This window comes from Telmatherina bonti, assembly GCF_933228915.1.
Source record: "Telmatherina bonti genome assembly, chromosome: 6".
Taxonomy (NCBI): domain Eukaryota; kingdom Metazoa; phylum Chordata; class Actinopteri; order Atheriniformes; family Telmatherinidae; genus Telmatherina; species Telmatherina bonti.
Window position 1 is genome coordinate 22,107,106 of NC_136624.1, and position 22,363 is coordinate 22,129,468.

General features: G+C 36.4%; 1 protein-coding gene across 1 annotated transcript; it reads left to right on the forward strand.

Moving 5' to 3' along the window:
* Positions 1-3,189: 3,189 nt before the first annotated feature.
* On the forward strand, positions 3,190-19,930 carry LOC306757070 (immunoglobulin-like and fibronectin type III domain-containing protein 1; the record flags this gene model as incomplete). The annotated part of the gene is made up of 23 exons (XM_079242033.1): positions 3,190-3,223; positions 5,788-5,910; positions 6,014-6,147; positions 6,756-6,855; positions 6,965-6,991; positions 7,164-7,209; positions 7,297-7,492; positions 9,683-9,796; positions 9,888-10,050; positions 10,154-10,426; positions 10,562-10,948; positions 12,670-12,794; positions 12,896-13,037; positions 13,148-13,441; positions 13,538-13,834; positions 14,270-14,446; positions 14,552-14,680; positions 15,580-15,888; positions 16,658-16,743; positions 16,854-17,046; positions 17,905-18,201; positions 19,426-19,752; positions 19,840-19,930. The coding sequence occupies 23 exons, from the start codon at positions 3,190-3,192 to the stop codon at positions 19,842-19,844; spliced, it is 3,978 nt and encodes a 1,325-aa protein (XP_079098159.1). The 3' UTR covers positions 19,845-19,930.
* Positions 19,931-22,363: the final 2,433 nt, after the last annotated feature.

Below are 22,363 nucleotides of genomic sequence, written 5' to 3' on the forward strand. Positions count from 1 at the left end.
GTAAAAGCAAAAGGAGGATTAGCTGAGAGTAGCTGACGGAGGACTGGAAGTAAGTAGCCATTTCTTTTTATTCTGTGGGGAATCAATAGATACCAGAAATTTCTACAGGATATATTAAGTGATCAACAGTTACAACATTTCCCTAAATGGGATGTTTGGTTCAACCTGCCATGCAGAATGGTTTAGACAAGCAGCATGATCACTGCAGCTGCAAAAACATTTAAGTATGAGCAAAAACCAATAGTCTGATTGGATTAAAAAAAAAAAAAAAAGACATTTGGACTGATAAAGCACTCAGGTTTGTTCAACCATTAATATCAGACACTATCACGTAAGTCAAACTGCAATATCAGTAATTATTACTGGTTTATAAAATATAAAAGCTCCATTCCAAAAATGTTTACAAGATTACCACAACATGTTAATGATATTATGTGTATATATATATATATATATATATATATATATATATATATATATATATATATATATATATATATATATATATATATATATATATACATACAATGACAGTATATGTAGTCTACAGCCCCATGCAGCAGCTGTCATATAAGTAATATATATATATATATATATATATATATATATATATATATATATATATATATATATATATATATATATATATATATTACTTTCTGTATATTACTTTCTGTGGAAAATTGTTTTTGGCAAACTTGCATTGGCTTTAGCAGTGACAGCTGCTGCATGGGGCTGTAGACTACATATACTGTCATTGGCAGAAAAGGATGCGCTCTGAAAATATTACCACTTTGAGCTGCAGTACAAGACTCTTCAAGTCTTTTAAAACATAAAAATTTAACAGACCTCCTGAGATCAGCTTAGGTTAACATTTACTTACTCGACAGTGTATCACATTTCACAAAGAGCTCTGACCTTCACAACTGGCTTTCAGAGACTGACAAATCAGCAAGCAGGAGTCACAAAACATGAAAGATTCAATATGTTTTGCTGCTGGACTGTGAATGTACAGACAACACTCTTATATTTACTAGCCTTCCTCTTTATGACTAAACAATTTAAAGGTCCACGTCCAAAGCCTTATACCGGTAAACATTATACAAAGCCTTCTTCAAGAGTTTGTTTATGTCTGTTTTTCTTATATTTGGAGGATTAACTAAGTAAAAGATGAAAAACAGCCCAACACTGACAGTTTTTTGTCCCTGCCATCTAGTTTCAGCTGACAATATATCAAGTTTCTTCACGTGGCTAGGAAAATGCAGATTGCTTTTCCAAGTTTTTCACTAAAACTAAATGATTCAACATGGAAATTGTGATGGCCCTGCTTCTTTAGAGTTGTGTTACAGGTGCTGTCCATGGTGATTAGTACGAGATACATCTTGGCCCTGTGTGTTTTGCCAACTTACAAGCTTCACTAGCTTGCACTCAGACTGTCTCCAGGCTTGGCCTGGAAGGTCACCTACACTCAGGCAGGCTTTGCCTGTTTTATGGTTTCGTGTTTAACATTTCCATTAATCCCTGCACATTTTATACCACTGATACAGACTTTTACACATTTTACAGGGTTTTGGTAATAAATTATATGATGTTAGAACACAAACTCATACCTTCCCCTTTTGTTACAGCTTTAGAGTCAGGCTATAATAATAAAAAAAAAAAAAAAAAAAAGGAATATTCTCAAGTTGTTGGTATAGCAAGACATTTAGTTGTAAGCTAAATTCCCATCGTTTGCTTGGAATTAAAAGAGCAAAATGAGAATAAATGCATAAACACGTACAGTGGCTTAACATGTGCAGCAGTTTAACAGTTTGATGCAAAGACATTTTGCCCCTTTCTATGTTTGGATCTTGAGCAGTTAAATAGCTGGCACAGTCAGTTGACTCCACAGGCAGTTAGAAAGAGTGAGCCACTAGGTGGGATTTCACATTCCCCGTTTACAGTGTCCTAGCTTGTCTCCAACTGTCTACATGAGTCACGCAGGAGTCAAGACATGCCCACTTGGACAGACTGATGTCATACAAGACACATGAGAAGCTCCAAGGTGGTGTTTCTCAACCTTTCCTGCACAACCCGGATTTAGGCGTCCGAGAATCATGATACTGATATGAATCGTGTGACATTGACAATGCATGTGACTGTTAATGATGGTCCAAATGAATTGCTTGAAATATTCACTTAAAAATCATACAATCTTTGTTTTATTTCAGTTTATTAAATGCTTTATCAAAATATGTTTTTTAAGTATATATATTTTATATCAAGTCAAATTAGAATAATAACACACCATCAAGGATTGTGATTTTTAATGTAAGAAATAATGTTAGAAGACCTGGGTGATGGAAAAATTTGGCTTTTGCAATCTACAACTCCTCCATCAAATACAGAAAACTATCTGAAAGCAGCATGTTATAATAAGCATTCTATAGAAAATTATTGTATCTGCTGTATCTTATATCAATTTTAGCTTATAAGATAAACATCATTTTGTTTATTTTTTGCCTAATCAGAGAAAAAAGTATTAGTATATGTAAGTGCTTTTAATAATCTATAGGTCCGTGATAAATAATATATATATATATATATATATATATATATATATATATATATATATATATATATATATATATATATATATATATATATATATATATATCAGCCCTAAATTGATGGAAATCTAGTATTTGTTCAAAGCAGTGTCATACCAGATGTAAAATTCAGGCACTACCTCAAGCGTACATCAATTACCTCATGTACTGCCAAAGATCCAAAACAGTACTGCAGAGTGTTGCGACTTTGCACTAAAGAAGACTTTTGTACATTTTATTTGATCTGATAAGACACCTGCATTACAATTTAGTTCTAATTAACAAAAGATTTTTTCAGTTACGGGGATAAAATGTTATTTTCAGAGAAGCAAATAGCCTTAGAAATTGATAACCAAACTAATTAATTTGACTTTGATTCCAAGTGAGTGTTTGCAAAAGGCTTTTGATAAGAATCTGTCAATAAGTTGAAAAGTTACTCTGTTTACAAGCATCAGACAGATCGGCACCGTTTAATCAAAGTATACATTTGTGCTGACAACACAAGCATACACAACTATGAGTAAATAACTGTTGCAGTATTTTTTTTTCTATTTCAGCTACAAAATTTCAGATCTGAGCTGACAACATTCAAAACGTTGCAATGAGCTCCAAAACTCCTCAAGAAGAACCAAAAGGTAAGTCTGTATTTTGTAGCTTTTTGATGTGTTGTTTCTACTGTATAATGTCAAATTTAATGCTTGAGACCTCTGCAGCACTAATATAAACAAAATCCTTCATAGAACCTTCTTAATGTAAGTGTAAAACAGTCCTCAAGGAGTCATTTTCTAAATGGTTAACCCTCATGATTATGTAAACGGTTAATTGTTTTAAAAGCATTTAAATTTACTTTGAAGAGCCAATTAAAGTTAAACTCATCAAATATATTTCACATCAGGCTTTAAATGATTATGGAAGATTATTGAGTGTTGGTACTATTTAAATAAATCAGTTTTTCAGAAGCATGCACCCTTTAAACTCAATACTCCCTAAGCCTCTTTAGCAGAAATGTCAGTTTCCACCTCCTTTGGTTGGTCTCCAAAGGTGGAACAAACATGGATTTGTGTAGTTTATCCCTTTCTTTTTGACATTCAAGAATAAGACGTCTTGTTTATCAAATTGAAGTTAAATAATTTTTAAAAAACTAAATGAAGGCAGAAACATGTTAATCGTGGCTGTCATGGGGGGGGGGGGGGGGGGGGGGGGGGGGGTGTTCCAAAGGGTGTTCCAAAGAAAATTAGTGTCATTCTTTGTAAAGTTGAAATGCCTCTTCCACTGTTGGAAATGTTGAAAAAATTATATTACAAAACAAAAAACTAAATAAAATGTTTTTCACAGCACTATTTCTAATGAATAATTTTGTGGGGTTTTTTGTGCTAATTTCACAATTTAGCTCAACAGTTTTCTCTCAACCCGAAGGCCTTTTCTTACCTAGAATGACAACAATAACCACTTTTAGACTTTTTCACCAAACTACCAAAAAAAAAAAAAAAAAAAAAAAAAAAAAAAAAACTGTAGTAGAAGTTAAATGATTACTTTTCCTTTTTGAAACTGGCTTTTAAGATTTAAAATGTTCTAGTGATATTGATTTTATGATCAACAAGAGTTTTCCCATTTCATTTTCAGCTTTTAACCAAGAAACATTACCTGGAATTATGTTAAAATAAAATAAAAAAAAGTGGCTCAGATTAGTTTGTGACAGTGTTATCTACTTTTACAGCCAACAAATCCTTACTTAAGATTTTCTGAAATTTGGTGCTGCTTAAATCCAACATGTCTTCCAAGGAGCAATTGGTATGCAGAGAGAAACCACACACTGCTATCCTAACAGACTTGGATTATGCGTGAATCAATGCTTGAGGAACGTGAACAAGAATCCTGCCTGCATTCAGATGATATAAGAACATAAACCTGCCCCTTGAGAGATGACACATACAATTTGATGAATATTCAATACATGCCTTCAAGCGGTACGGCTGCTGGAAAAACAATTATGCAAAATGGATAATCTAAAAGTGACTCACTGCGGACAGAATGAAGTTAGCCCCTGACGTTACTGCATGTCTGAGAAAGTGAAAATCTGATTTGTAGCAAATCAAATGGCTTTTCATTAAATTTGTGGTGCTTTATTTCTGTATTATTAAGCATAAAAACCTACTTTCTAGCATGGGTTTGCATGTGAATTTGTGCCTGTAGACACTACTAAATGGGGAAAAGATGAGGGGATCTAAGGTTTACTGGCCGATTTGACTGCACGCAGTAGTAGTGGATGATAATTAGCAGTTTGACCTATTCATATGAAGCAACATTAAATAATACCAATTATACAAGCTCCAGAGAAGCAACTTTGATTCAATATAATGTATGATGCTTATATAGAAGACTGGTGACTGATAGGGGGGGGGTTGATGCTTTGATACTGATGGCTATCGGCACCGTCTTAACAAGGTCATTGCTTATTTAAACATTAAGGGAAAAAACCCTCTGACAGGTGTCATCCTTTTCTATTTCTCTTTTCTTCTTAACGACTCGCATATTACCATGGGAAAAAACACTATTAGGACATTCATTAATGCTTTATAGGGAATTTGTTTTAAAATAAAACAGTGTCACCTTCTGTGTACAGATGAATAAAAGTGACAAATGTCTTAATTCATATGACAGCTTCATCAATACAACTGTAGAAACTATAGATGTTTTCAGTAGCAGTCTGGTGAGACGGCAAAAGGAAAGGAAAGAGTGACCTCTTGTGAGATTCAGAGGTGAAACTGCAGCAAACAGAAAATGATCTAGAAATGTAACCATTAATACATTAACATTTGTGTTTATTAAAAAAATTATAGACTCATTAAAGCTTTTTCATTAGAGCAGTGGAAAAACTGGAATTGTAAGCGTAAAGACTGGTTTTGGGAAGTTCAAGATTATGGAGTTCAACTTTCGAAACTTAAATTATTTCAAATGATACTTTTAAATAGTTAGGATTAACAATAATTAAGTGGATACATTTAGCATTTTCACCGCAGCTCAAATTCCCCAAAAAAATAAAAGTGTCTTGCCTTGCTCAGGAATATTTAAATAATTTATATTCTGCTGGCACACACTCTTGTTTCTTGTTGTCTTACTGTTCATGTCTAAGTTAACAGTTATATACACACATTTGTTTCTGCTTAATTAAACACTTTTTTTTTCTATTCTTGAACAGTGGTTATCAAAAAGAGGTCCAGGGTTCCTGGGGTTATGATCACCCAGTTTGTTGAGCAGCTCCCTTTAGGACACACAACACCTGACTTCACCAAAAAGCCGATGCCTGCGAATGTTCAAGAGGGTTGGAAAACATTCAGCAACAATATTGTGAAAAGAAATCTAATACCAATTCAAAACCATCATCTGTGTCACTATTATGTGCTTTTCCTTGTTTTCATTTGAAGGTAAGAAAGCATTTTTTAAAGCCATGGTGAATGGAGAACCAGGACCGTCTGTTACGTGGAGTCGCAGTAAAGGTGAAATTGATGAAAAATACAAGATCCGATATGATGAAAGAGCCAGAGAGCACATTCTTGAGGTGAAGAAAAAAAAGTTCCGCCGGTACAAATATCTTGTAAAACATCATTTGTGGGGTGACCTGACATTCAAATGGTTAGAACATTTACCACATAATCGTGCCCAGTTTAAATCCCAGTCAGCCTGATCGTTTACTGGGTTATTGCCCAGCTCTCATTTCTCTCTCCACTTTCCTCCACTGTCAATAAAGGTACAGAAGGTCCAAACAAGTCCTATCTAAATATATCCTATAGCAACCAATTCTCCTGCCCTCCTACATTTGCTGCTCAGCTTTGTACTGTAAAGTTGTGATAATACAACTTTCCAATAATCAAGTCATTTGCCATATAAAATATCAAAATACGCTTGCTTCTCATTCTTTTTCTTTTTTGTTTACCGACATTTGATTTAAGAACTAATTAACTATTAAAATATCATTAGTTGCAGTTTTCATATGTAGATATGTAGATCATATGTAAATTTCACAATTCAGTCATGATAAAAAGACAAGATTCAAGCCAATATGACTTTACTCTTGCTGTACAACAGTACTCTAGTATTTACACAATGCTGTTCAGTTTTGGTGATAACTTTTGGTATATCAATAATGCTCTTCCTGTAATTTTTCAGATACCTAATGTGCAAATTGACCATGCTGACACCTATAAGTGTTTTGCAACCAATGAGTATGGAAAAGCAGTCTGCACAGCCACTCTGAATGTTATTGAAGGTGAAAATTACAACAAACTAACAGGCATTTCAATCAAATTAAGTCTGAAATACAAACTATTTATGTATTTTTCATCTCATCTTTTATTTGATGTTGTGTTTTGGTCCAGTTGGCTTTAAGAAGAAACATCAGGATGGTATGTAATTTATCATGAAACAATGAAAAACCTTATCTGTGTTCTATCAAATACTGAAATAATCAGTGACGTTTTACATAATCTTGTTTTAACTATGTCAACCATAGTAATACAATGACATGCAAAGGTATCATAATTGCTTCAAAATGTAATCTTTTTTCTCATCTCTCAGATAACGGGCAGGGATCACAGGATTTCAGAAAAATGCTAAAGAAAACGTAAGTTAAAGTCAAACTCAAAGGCAGGTTAAAATAAATACAGTAGTACATACTAAAGAAAATACGACTTCATTCATCTCTTTTCAGAACTGTTGTCAAAAGAAAAAAGCAACTGCCACCAAAGACAGAGGGAGAAATTGATCCCAAACTCTGGGAACTGCTTCTCAGTGCACCAAGAAAGGACTATGAAAGGATTTGCTTGGAGTTTGGAGTGACTGATTTCCGCTGGATGTTGAAGAAACTAAAACAGATGGGAAAAGAGCGTGAAGAAGAACAGGCAAAGGTATTATTGGAAGTTTTAAACAACTGCAAAAGAAAATTACAAATTGTGTATTTTTACCAGCAATAAGGAAAGCAAATCAGCGTCCAGGTCACTGGGCTTTTTTCAATATGTACGTCATTATTTCACTGATTTAAGTATAGTCCACTATGAAAGTTTTGCTCTGAAATAACGTCATTTTTTTTTATATCAGTGTGTGGGGTTTTTTTTTCTTTTATTATTTTACATCATCAGATGCTATTGAATAAAACCCAATCACTGATAATAGCAAGATGGTAATGGTGAGTATAGTGGGACACCAAACAACCAATGAGATGCTCAAAATGAACAAGCTCCTGATTGAGATGTTCTCATGCTATTGAATCAGTATTATCAGTGCTCATCAGTCCATTCCTATGCGGTGGGTCATAGTTATTTATCTGTTTGTGCTTTCTGCTGTCAGCGAACTATGTTCTATTTCGATACTGTCAGCCACTGGTAGTAAAAGTTTTATAAACTTTGTCTGGGTCTATTTTCATGTATATTTCAGGAATATACAGGTGAGTTCTATTTTTTTAAGTGTGCAATAACCTCTGACAAAATAATTCAATATTTTGGCCTAGCTTTTGTGTCACCATGGTGACTTGTAATACACTTGCCTTCAGGTGTAGTTGAAAAACCAGATGTGTATGTAGATACAGATCAAACCTTGAACTACCACTATAAAAACATGAACAATATTTGGTGAAATTACTTAGGCAGAAGCAATTATGGAAAATGTTTTATGTCAATTTAAAAAAAAAAAAAAAAAAAACCCGATGTGTATGCTTTCTGTAAATAGACTTCATATTCCAATTTCACTTTAATTAAATTTTGCAATTTAAATTTTTTCATATAACTTTCCGACAGTTGTTGAAATGGTAGGCTATGCATGTAAATATATTTGATCATTTGTGAAGTAACTCTGACTGACCCACCGACTGTGTGCTGACCCTAAACCCAGCGTTCCACATCATTTTTCAAGCTTCTATGAATGTCCAAGGTTGTGAATAAATCATAACTCGAAATGTGACTCCTTTAGGAATATACTTCCCAAAAACTGAACAGGAATAAAAGCTTAATTTTACATTCTGGGCCTTTCAAATGTTTTCTGAGACTAAGGCTATGAAGGTCTCTGAGAAATATGTAGAAAAAATTAACATTGTGGCTTTCACTAAACTAGATACATGATGGAAAGGTCTCTATTTGGAAAATAACATATAAAAGCATGAACATTCTACATGACTCCTTCTAAAAAAAAAAGACTTGAGAAGCTTTTACAATTTAACAACAAAAGGGACTAAAGCCATGAGAACAAATGTAACAACTAATAACGATATTCTAGCCAAAAGTTCAGTAAATAGCAGCTTTTTCATTATGACTTTGGCTGAAACCAAGCACAGCCAATAGGAAGACGAGAGAGACCAGAAAAAAGCCTGGGGCTGCAAGACTTTCATGTAAAACCCAATCTGACATAACAATTTGCTGATTGTGATGGTAAAGCCTGTATAGTGTACTTTTGTATGGAGTGAGTGGTGACATCAGGATAGGATGCCTCCTGGACATCTCCCAGATAAGATGTTCCAGGCACGTTCCACTGGAAGGACAGTCTGGTGAAGACCCAGGACACACCAAAGAGACTACTTTCTGGGAATTCCTCGAAATCCTACTGAACAAGTAGGAATGGTTGGGGAAGGTAAAGTCCAAGCTTCCCTGTTTGCCACTGACACTCCCTCAACTCGACCCCAGCAGAAGAAAATGGTTGGGTGGATCCACTTTAGCAGTGAACTGGCACACATGCACACACAAAATGGCATTATTAGAGAGCAAAACTATCATAGTTTATCAAGAAATTTTCATGTTTGTTGATAATTTACTTTGATAATTGCATGTTATCTGTAGTGTGCTGTAGAACTTCTGACTGAAACCATATAAAAGGAGGAAGGAAAGTCCAGGCTGCGCAGACACACTGATCTCTCATTTTGCTGGAAATACATTGCACATCGACAAAATGTTGTGCATAAATTTCTGTCCAGTATTCTAATTTGTATACATTAAACAGGGAACCATGCGATACTCAAGGCTGCTGGTAGTAAAAAATAGAAGCTTCTTTAATGATAAAGTTATGCCAAAAAAATCTGCAGACATGTGTGGGACTTTATCTTTTATTTCTAGGTTGTGGAGAATCTGGAGAATATGAAACAAATTGAAGTGAAACCCAGTGGAAGAGCTGAATTCAGCTTCGACATGACACTACTGGATCGCAACAGTGCAATTAACGTATACAAGGTGATACAAAACATCTCTATATCCAAATATCCAATGGCGACTTAAAGGGAAATAAATATCATACATAATCTTATTATTTTTGTCATTTAAGGATGGCGCCTCAGTCCCATATGACGACAATGAAAACTCAAAACACAGCCTGAAGAAAACGGGGACAAACTACGTTTTTAGTATCAAAGACCCCCAGAAAGAGGATGCTGGACTTTACCAAGTTGATGTTGAAGAGACAAACATTCTTACAACTGACTTTCAAGGTAAATACTACTGTGTTGCAATTCAACAGAGTTATTATATTTAATATTGATACGACATTGCATGTTAAATGAATAAAACATATTCAATCCTCTGCTTTCTCAGTGCCTGATGTGGAGTTTGTGGCGATGATCAAGGATGTTAAAGTCACTGAAAGGGAAGATGCAGTCTTTCAGTGCATTTTGTCGACTCCGCTCAACAGAATTGCTTGGTCAAAAGAAGACTCCTCTCTTGAACATGGAGACAAATATGAGATCACTGTTTCAGAAGACAAACTAACTCACACACTGAAAGTAAAGAACTGTCAAACAGCAGATAATGGAGCGTATTACGCCATTGCTGGCATTACCTCTAGCAGCGCTTCTCTTAAAGTGGAAGGTAGGACTTTTTTTGTCTCCATATGGACAACATCAATCTAATTGTAATGGCTGACTGTGGGATATGATCGTCTTCATTTAAAAGTATTATTTGATAATAATTGTGAGTTATTCTTACAATGTATGTGTGTTGTAGCTGACCCACATGGGCGGAAGGGAGGTATAACTGATCAAGTAGACAAGTCTAAACTCCAGCTGGAAAAGCAGGAGAAGCCTCAAAAAGACACGCAAGATGTGGGCATGGGAAAAGATGCAGAAGCTGGAAATGATGATGCACATGGAGGAACCAGTGCTGGACAAGGTGATGGGACAGATGGAGGAGATGGAAGAGAAGGAGGAGATGGTTTTGGTGATGGCAGTGGTGGCGGCTCTGGTGGAGGGAACGATGGAGACCAGGATGATGGAGATGACAAGACTAAGAACCTCTTGGGACATGGAGATGATAAAAATGCGACAGATGACGCAGGCGATGAGAAAAAAAAGCGAACGCGAGCTGGCCCTTTGGTTCCTGACACTGTCGTAGGTAAAACTCCTTTCTATCTTCATGTGTGAGGTCAGTCTATAGTAAAATACACTGTTTGATAAAAAAAAAAAAAAAAAGTCACCACCTGGACTTAACTGAGCAAACATATCTGAGCCCCTTCTAGAGAATGTACATGTGACATCACTGTGGCCAATGTGGGGCACCTGGCCATGGTTTCTTTCTAAACTTTCCTGTTTCTCTGTGATAAAAACTTGTCTAAAACATGGTGAAAAGAAACACTGTTACAATGATAAATGCACAGGAGAGAAGAAGAGTCATTACTATGCAGAAACACTCATTATTAATAACTTAGTAATCAGTGTTTCCTTAATGCTTGTCCACTGAGACATGTTCCTACACCAACACACCCAGTTCAGATTAATGAACGTCCTCATCAAGTTCTTTGCAAGCTGTTAATGAGCCATTCATTTAATTCATGTGTTAAAGAAGGATTCCCTGTGAAACATGCTGGGCATTGGTAGTTGAAGACCAGGATTTGGCTTAACTTTCAGCTTGCAATAAGTTATTTAAAATCCTCTCATTACATGAACAATAATGTTAAAAGTTAGATCCAATAGTTGTAGAAATATGTAAGTCTGTTTAAAAATATCGCCTCACTTTTATGCCTTAAGAAAAGACGGCATCTAAGGAAATTGCAAAAACTACTAAAATTGAATTAGGAACTGCCCATTGTATTATTAAAACATAGGAACTATCATCTTCATCAGGCTTTATCATGATTTATCAGACTCAAAATGTGAAATAGTGGTTTAGGGAGCATGAGACATGATTTTCACACATGAATTGGCTACTGCAGAGTCCAGACCTTAACTCCATGGAGAATTATTGGGATGTGCAGGAGAAAGCTTTGTGGTGTCCCAACATCAACACAAGAAAATTAATGCAATACAGGATGGAAATAAATCTTTTGACGTTGCAGAAGCTTTTTGAAACAAAGCCACAGCAAATCCATGTTATCACAGCTAAAGGCGGTACTATGAAATATTAAGGTCTGACTTTTTTTTTTTTTTTCTGTTTTGTGCCAACTTTTCTTTTCTTGTCCAGGCAGTGTATGAGTTAGTTACATTTTGAAATTTTTTTCAAAGCAGACAAATAAAAATAAGCAGTGAAACAAATACATGGATGAAAAAGTGTATATAAAGTTTTATAAATCATCGGTAAAGGACAAAATATTTCATGTGAACAAGGACTAATTTCTAAACTAGAAAAAAATACTAAAAAAAATAGTAACAGTAGGCTACAAATAAAACTGAAGGATATGAATTCTAGGCATTTATATTAATAATTAGTGATTTTTGGTTTTAAAAAGAATCACATCAGTCTCGATAAGCAAAAATTGTAACAGAAAGTTGTTTACAGAAACTACTGACAGCCAGACAGGCAGGTCTATCTGTATTTCTGGATGAAAATGGATGACATGCTGTTTTTATAACCCTGTGGGTGTTCAGAGCAGACACTGCTGGCAGATTAGAAAATGAAATTCTGCAGTTTCAGTTGCTGACCACTAGAGAGAGACATGCTGTAATAACAAGCTGAAGTCACAAGATGGACCTTTAATATCCTAAATTTGTACACTCATAGTGGGCTTTGTTTATATCTTTGTTTGGACATTAAAAAAGGAGAATTTAAAGAGTTAAAATCAATATGGCACTCATCATGAAACCAAATTAGTTAAACTGCTGTTATGTTTCCACATGCAGAGACATGTGTTCGCTTTGTCAGTGGTCTGTCAGATACAGCTGCCAATGTTGGTGAACGAGTAGAGCTGTCCTGCAAACTAAGCAGTGAGTCTTCAGAGGGATGCTGGTATAAAAATGGAAAAGTGGTAAGTCAACCTGATAAATCCCCACTTTCATTTTCAACAACTTCTGACAAGAAACCTCTTAAATCTGACCCTAAATCTTTTGAATATTCTTATCTAACAAGCTAACCAGTAAGGAGGGGGTAAATATTGTAAAAGACGGATCCTGTCACAGTTTGACAATTGACTGCTGTGAAAAGGACGACGCAGCTGTTTACCGCTTTGAAGCTGACGGACGAAAATCAGAGGCATCACTTGAAATTCACGGTCAGAAAGGAAACTTTGAAATGTTTGCCTATGATATAACAAGTTAATTTAAAAAGGTTTTTTTTTTTGTTTTTTTTAAATAAAGCTTGCCTTTTTCTATGACACTACAGACCCACCAAAACTCGACCTTGATGCTTTGGGAAACTTCAAAAATGCAGTGATTGTAAAGGCAGGTGAAAATGCTGAATGGAAGCTGCCATATTCTGGTGGTGCACCAATGAACATACAGTGGTACAAGGATGATGATGAGCTTTTGCCAGGCATCAATGTGAAGATTGAAACATCGGACACTGAAAGCCAGCTACGCCTCACAAAGTGTCAAAGGAAAGACAGCGGAGAAGTTAAAATCAAGCTAAAAAATGAATTTGGTACAATAGAAGCTGTTTCAAAACTTGTTGTACTGGGTGAGTGAAGTTTACTTGTTACATTTGACACAACATAATGAATGTAAAAATATAAATTTATTTTGTTAATACTATCATCTCTTCTCTTTTTATCAGACAAACCAACACCCCCACAATACCCAGTGGACATCATGGAAAGTGCTGTAACATCTGTTGAATTCAAATGGAAACCACCTAAAGATAATGGTGGATGCCCAATCACAAACTATATTATAGAACGGCAGCAACTGGGGCGAAATAAATGGACAAATATTGGCGAGATCCCTGGCAAACCAACTTACAAAGATTCAGATGTGGACCCTGGAAGGAGGTACTGCTACCGCATCAGAGCCAAAAACGCAGAGGGCTTCAGTGATTATCTGCAGACAGAAGACATAGCAGCTGGTGTACTACGTAAGTTTTAAGTCATTTACATGACTCTGTATTGACATCAGAACACCTGTGAAAGACAGAGAAAGGTCCAACTTTTTTAAATCATGGTTATAAAATGAATGAAAATCAAGCTACATCATTGTTTACTTCTCCCCTCCAACTTTCTTTTAGAATCAAATTATTGGAAGCAGTTAAGGATGATTACATGCAAGTTAAGTCCTTTGATTAATGGAAGCCTTCCACTGATACTGAAATAGGATTTTTTCAGAGTGCAAAGGTCTGATGAGTTAGATCTGTAAAGCTGTAGGTGGAACATGTTGGTTAAACAGCTTGACTACAACATTTAATGGACTCCGATAAAGTTGTAGTCAAGTTTTACATTTTGAATGCAAGAACATAAAAATGAGTCAAAGCAGTATGATAGAGTTACACTTTGATGCTACCTTCCCCCAACAGGTTATCCTGGACCACCAACAGCACCCAAAGTGGTCAGTGCCTATAAAGACTCCATCAACCTGTCATGGTGTCCTCCATGTGACACCGGAGGGACCAAAATAATTGGATACAATTTGGAAAAGAACAAGATAGGCACAAATTACTGGAGCCTTGTAAACCAAAATGGGCCAATTACAGGTATCAATCTGCAGGAATAAAACACATGTGCTTTGTTCAGATTCATGTGACAGTGGAGATAAGTTATAGAGTTATTTCACAGTTACTTCATTCCCTTTCCTGCAGATACAAAGTATGCTGTGAAAGATGTCTTTGAAGGAGCAGCATATCAGTTCAGAGTATCTGCTATCAACCTGTCTGGCCCAGGAGATCCCAGTATTCCCTGTGACACAGTTACAGCAAGAGACCCAATGAGTGAGCCATAAACACAAATGGGTCGCTGCATTTTGACTCAGTCTTCTGAGATCATAGAAAACAGTGCTAATAATTTCTTTAAAGGGGTGCTATTATGGTATTTCGAGTTTTCTGAGCTTTCTACAGTGTTACAGTGTTGAATCCTCATCAGACATGTGAGCAGCACTGTTTTTTTATCACCTAAACGCATGTTTGAGTTTGAGTTTGAGTTCCAGCAAGCTCTCCGTTCGGTTTCCATGGAGACGAAAAACGTGCCGTTTTAGAGAGTTTTTTCTACTTGGAAATCCTTGTGACGTCCCGGGGGATAAGGTTCGGTGATTGGTTACCTTCTACTGGTTAACAAGGGCATGTACAAATACATCAGGCGGGTGGAAAACGTCGGATAAAGTTATTTCTAACGATGGCTGGTGAGTTTACCAAAGAGAGACATCCTGCTGCATTCGTTGCTGTGGGTTGCTGTTTTCCACGTCGTTTTCAGGGTCTGATTCAGGTTTGAACATGTAGGGCTGTATGCTATGTGTTGACATTGTATTTTGTTTTTTATTGAGTTCATATTAGCCTAATCCTTCTGTTTATGAGATGTTATAATGACGGCGAAAGCAGTTGCGGTGCGCGCTCCCGATGTAGCGCGGTGGCGGGAGGCGGGGCTTAATGCGGAAGAGTCTCAATCCACTCGTTTTGCCCACAAGCTGATCTGACAGCCTATGGAGAGGGTCGGTCTGAAGTAAATAAAGCGATTTGTGACAATAACTCCATCAATCCCAGCCCTTCTGGTCTCAGAAATAAAAATAAATTAGCCTGAAATGCACATAATAGTTCCACTTTAAAGTGAGCATAGTTTCCTCTCTAGTTTCATGCAGTATAAAAGCAGCACAATTCTATTTACTATTCATTTTCAGAACCACCAGGGAAAGTGAAAGACCTGAAATTAACATCATCAAGTTACACTACATTTTCGCTGGCTTGGGTTAAACCTAAGGAAGTAAAAGGTGTAGAAGATGAAGCCCAAGGGTACTATGTGGAGATCAGACCAATAGAGAACCTTGAATGGACCCGCTGTAACGCCATCCCAATTACTCTGAATTCCTACACTGTGATTGGCCTCAAGGCGATGGCCACATACTGGGTGAGAGTAATTGCCACAAATTATGGAGGTGATGGAGAACCATGCAGCCTTGACAATTATATAATTGCCATGCCGCCTCCAGGTAAGTAATCTAATTCGTTGGTCTGCAGTAAATGTGTAATCGGGTTAGAATTAGTTTGCTCCCATTTCCAGAAATGGTCTTGAACAAGTTATTTTTAAAAGTATTCAAAATTTCCCATTCTTAAAGAACCATAAAGAGTTGACAAAAATTTTGTCTTGCACCCTGGAGAACAGTTTTCTTGGTGTCTTCTTTTGTGTGTAAACTGTCCAACAGTGTATGATTTAATAAAAGTGTATCTTTGAGTTAGAGCATGAAATGGTATCAAGTAAAAGAGATTTTGAGTTATTTTCGATAATGCAAAAATTTCAAATAAACAAGCTACACAAAACAGCATTTTAAGGATCCCTGTAAAATATCAAATTGACTTGTTCATGATGAATTTTTTTAGCCAGACTTCAACATCAATTATGCAGGTAGCATTGTCTGATTGTTAATTTTGTCTTGCCACCCTGTGGTTCACTCATTTGCAACCCTGTGGGATACAAACAGACCCCAGTCACAGAGTTAAAGGGGCAGCAATGTGATATTGGGCAGCTGGTGCAACCAGAGAGCAAACAAACAAAGTCAGTCAGTCTACATTCATGTGACATGAAATTAAATTTCCCATTGTCAGTCCTTTATCAGCTTTGCAAAATGGTTTATTTCCCCACATGCACACCAGTATATATAACATGGAACATGGAATACACATGACAATGTCAGGCTATGAGACAGTTTGCTAAAATGTAAAAAAGTAAGGTAAGTCATTCATTCTATACTGAATCCACAGTGAAGCCAAAGTTCAAAGGACGCAACATGAAGACCCTCATTGTGGTGAGATCTGGAAACACTGTTCGTCTCAACATCAACTTTGAGGTACTTTATATTGTTTCACAGAATTTCCTCTTGATTGGTTCATTGGATATTTTACTTTGTTCAAGCCACAATGTCAGAAATGTTGTTGCATTCATCTTTAATGTCTGCAGGCTTCACCGCTACCTGACATTACCTGGACAAAAGATGATGTTCCTGTGGCCAAACATGTAACCATTACAAACTCCGATAAAGGTTCTCAACTTTTAATTCCCACATCGGAGAGATCAGACAGCGGCATCTACACCATCACTGTAAAGAACATTGTTGGCCAGGAAAGCTTCAGTGTTGAAATCAGAGTTACAGGTGAATTTACCGTGTTTAAAGCAACTAAGTATTACTGGTAACATGAAAGGGTTCAATAGTACTTCAGTATGATTTTCTGATTCCAAGTATAAAACTGTGAAATGCAAATGAGAAAAACTCAGTAGTGTTGTATTAAGGATGAAACAGTTTTAGCTAAGATGAGCTTTGTGACATGATGCATTACCTATTGATCAGTAACAATACCTCAACTAGGCTGTGGTGTTTAAATATTGTTGTTTAAACACCAATACAAGCCTGAACCACTGATACATAGAAGGCTAGATGATTTCATGTCGTTTATGCCAAATTCTGATACTACCACCTGGATGTTGCAGTTAAACAATGGACACTGGCAAGATCAGCCAATATTTTTCCAATCTGATGTTGCCTAATTTTGATAAGCATTTGCTAATTGAAGCGTCAGTTTCCTTTGCCTAACAGACATGAGGGGAACTTTGCTGGATCTTCTGCTGCTGAAGCCCATCTGCTTCAATGTTTGGCATCTTGTGTGTTCATAGATGATCTCAGTTGTAATCAGGGATTATATGAGTTACTGTTGCCTCTCTAGTTTCCAAACCGAGTCTGCCCAATCTCCTCTGACATTCACAAGGCAGACAACTGCTGCTCATTAAATATTTTATTTCATATTTTCAAAATATTTTTCTGATTTTTCACACAGCCAAACTCACTGTAGCACCTGTCTGCAGCCATCACTCTACTGGCACTATGGGGTGAAAATAAGTCCAAGAAAGCTAAAATATACCTCCTGAAGTCCAACCCTTATGAAGCCTAGAATTCAGTCTGAAAATTAGTATCCAAACACTCCAATGGTAGTAATCTGTATTCCTCTTTTTCTAGATGATCCTAAACCTCCGGGTCCTGTAGAACTGGATCAGAACATCCCAGGAACAGTGACCCTCACCTGGACTCCTTCTCCAGATGAGAAGAGAGATGACAGGCTACACTACATGGTGTCCAAGCGTGACTCCTTTAAGCGCACTTGGAGGACAGCAGCAGACAACCTTTTTAACCACAAGTTCACAGTTGTCAACATTATGCCTGGACGGGAATATAACTTCAGGGTGTTCGCTAAAAATGACATGGGTTTTTCAGCCCCATCCGAGTCCCCAGTGTTTGCAATCAAAAAGGAAAAAGGTTTGTGTCAAACTCCATTCTCACTCTGCAGTTTCACTGACAGTAAATAGTAGTTTAAAATCTAAAATCACTGATTTTTTTAAGGCATTTATTTAAATATCAATATTTTATAATAAAGTTTTATTTCAAGGTAAAACAATGAAGACTGTTATCTCAAAATATAACAAATAAATGTTGTGCAAAAAATCGCACGGCTTGTAAGTAAAAACAGGTAAACAGGCAACAATGCAGGCCAGGTGACAAAAAACAGCAAGGGATACTTTTAAAGGCCTATGGTCCAGCTGACATTAAAGGAACATGTTGGTTGAACAGCTATACAAACCAAACATGTGATCTTGGATCCATTAACAAACAAACTCATGTCCATCACAAAGATTTGAAACTTTAAAACACATGTCCACAATGGCAGGTATCAAGCTGTCTCACACACTGCACGGCTACACCTGTTGCTACTTCATTGTATTAAGGTGAGGTTTCGAGGATAACAGGTCCATAACTCACACATTAAGAGATAATATGGGTTTCACTGCCCCTTATCTTTTCCAGCACAAATGTGAACGTGACCAGTCACAATGAGGCACCATCTTTCTCATTTGTCTTCCTTTCTGCTCGTCAGTAAGTGTATAAAAAGCTGACATGGCCTAACACCGAAAAGAATTTTCTGACATTTAACCCATACCATCAGAAATTACATGTTAATTTGCATGCAGCACCGGGTACAAAGGTCGGCTCAGAAGAATTCTGCTGGACACATTTTAATGTTCGGTATGAAATGTTAAGCTGTTCTCTTAAGGTCGGATCACCCGAAGTATATTCTGCATAAATGCTTTATTCATAAAAGAATTACTAACTCAGCTCATGATGTAAAACTAAATAGTGAAGATGTAAATGGAGATAAAAATAAACGGACTTTCACCACAAGACCTCAAGAGCTCAGGCACTTTTTCCTCTTGTTCAGCTGAATATTTTCTCTTATTCAGTTGAGAAGATCGCCTGGTGCTCCTTCTTGAAAAATAAAGCCATAGAAGATTAAAGCTTCTTTGCTGAATAACAGATAATAGAAAAACATCTGTAATCCCAAACAGGATTTGGGGCCTTTAAATCTTTTTTCAGCCATGTGTAATTTTGTGATTACTAAGGAAAAATAGATTTTCCAGCCCTTTTCTTGGACTAAATCATATTTTGATATAACACTTAACTGGATTTATGTCTTTATCTTTCCAGGGAAGTTCAAAGTAAACATGCCTCAGATTAAATCCTTGGACCTTGAATCACCTCCATCTTTTATTGTCCCTCTGAAGAGGCGCACAGCTCCTCAAGGGTATGAATGCTACATGACCTGTGCAGTAAAGGGTGATCCTGCGCCACGTGTGACATGGTACCGTAACAATATCAGCCTCAACACGAACACCAACTACCACATCACAAACATATGCGGAGTCTGCTCCATGCTCATACTGCGGGTGGGACCCAAAGACAATGGAGAATACAAAGTAGTCATAGAAAACCAACTGGGGACAGCAGAGTCTTCTATGACACTTAATGTCAGAGGTATGCGTTTGAATATTCCTAAAGTGTTAGATAAATAAACTAATGCCCATCAAAAAGGAAACAAACTATGTATGTGTTTCTTTGCAGAATGAAACAGGGCTGTATGGGCTGGACTGAAGCTGGAGGAACTCATCTCTCAGTGCATTTTAAAACAATTACACATGCTTGTATCAATTTCTACTGCAATGCACCAGAACTTACTGTACTAAGAATCACATATGCATGTTTAGAATTGCCAAAAGCAACCAAACAAGTATGTTTGTGGTCAAACGTATATTTGAAAAAAAAAACTGTCTTTTTTTTCAATGATGTGATTTAATGATATTTTGAAAGCTTTGTGTTTATATTCTAGTAAAAAGAGTGCAGTTATTTTGGAGAAACTGAACAGCAACAATAAACCCAATAAATATTTGAACAGTATTGTCAATTCTGCTGCAAAACAAGCTTATAACATTTAACTGTGTTGTGTAAAATATTGCTATCACTCAGCGCATTTATAAAACACGATAACAAAATTATTGAATTACCAACATGGCAACATGGCTTTTTTTTTGCAAAACTCATGGCACTGTAAAATTTTTTAAAATGCAGAGGGCTGAGAATTATCTGGGGCCCTGGAGGTGAGCATGGGGTAGAAGGGTAGGCTGTAGGTAGGAGTTGTTTGGTAACACGGTCAGCTCTGCAAGGCACTTGGCAGATGGAGAGAGGTCCAGATTTACAAAGCACTTGTGGCACAAAGTGTTCTTGTGGAAGGTGGAAGAATTTTTTACCACCAGAATCCCCTCAGCTAGATGTTGCAGCGCTGGAAGGGCAAGGTGGTGCTGAGTCATAGTAGTTTGAGCCGTTAAACCAGCTAAAGTGATGCACAGTACAGTCTTTAATATAGCTAACGAAAAGCAAGTAGAAGACAGAATGGGGGCAGCCGACAGACAAAAGAAACCACAAGTCTGGAAACAGCATATTTCCTGAGTAATATGATATCCTATTCTATCTATTCTAAGTAAATGCATTTTGCCTCCTGAAAATGAGAAACCGGAGCAAAATTACAACCCTTAGCTCATACTAAATCCATGTTTAAATTCAGCATATGCTTTGTAGACAGTAAAGATTAGTCTAAGGACAATAAACAGAGTACTCTAAATAAGCATTAGCATTTGTGAACCAGGTTATGACTGCACCTTATGACAATAGTCAAAAACAATAGTCAAAAAATGAAGAGTGAGGCAAAGACAACTAAACCTCCCCAATGTTGGGATAACTCTCCAATGAAAAGTATATTTTGCAAACATGCTGATTTGCTGCTGTGAGACCACTTTTCCAATCTGCAGTCACGGTTGAACCATATTAGGATCATCTGGGAAGGAATGAAGTCCGATTTTATTTCTGCACCCCTCAAAAGCCCAAATCCAAAATTCACTGTAGCAAAAGGTTGTAAAAATTGCAAACCATCAATAAAAGCCTGAAATTCACATAAAAAAATTATAGCCATATGTGTAAAGCACTTTATCTTTCATTTTAATGTAGGAAAAGTGCTTTATAAAAGGAGATAGATTTTAATTTATTTGATTTGATATGTGTAGGTGTGTGCACTTTCTCAGCCTTCTAGGTGAGGGAGGCAGTATTCGCATCTGAAGAGGGGGAGAGGAGTTATTGAGGGGGTTTTCCCCATGTCACAGTCGCAAATGGTCACTTGTAATGAGAACTAGTAGTAACTGAATCAGTAGGAGCCATTTTGAGCCATTATTAAATTGTAAATAACATGAACAACAAGTTGTTTTAAAAGAATTAAGCCATAAAATGTTTAGTTTAAAAACACACACACTATATATATATATATATATATATATATATATATATATATATATATATATATATATATATATATATATATAGATATAGATATAGATATAGATATATATATAGATATAGATATAGATATATATAGATAGATATATAGAAAGGCCGAACATCACATTCACCTGCACTTTTTACACATTTTTAATAAGGTAGTCGTATCTTGTAATATTGCGTCTGCTATTAAGACAATAACTACTTTAGTAATGTACAGATCTTGTGTATTAGGGATAGAATAAAAGGAGAAAAAAAACACTACTGTTGCTAAATATAACTCTGACCTGTGCCTTCCTACAAGGAATATGATGCCTCTGAATGCCAACCCACATGACAAGACATGCCACACTGGATGCCATTACAGATTTTTTCAGCTATTCCCAGTATAAATGCTATGCTAATGAGTGTTTGCAGACTTTTTGCACAGTCAGAAAGTCTGAAATCTGACAAGATATTGATCACTGTGATATTTCTATGTTTGACCCATTATAGATTATTTTATAGATTATTTTCAAGCAGTGAACTGAGAAAATCTGCAGATTATTCAGCAGAACCAGAACCAGGACCAGGACACTCAGCTTTGCTACCCATTTCCATGTGCTAGTTATTTCAGATATCTCTATCTTTATGAGCTACCCCCCAAACCCCAGACACACATATGCTATGCTTTATATTTGAGAAATATTTGTCTTATTAAACAGTAAACACCACTGCTGCAGTCTTGCTGTTACTTTCTGGTCAGAAAGTGCTGCACTCCCCC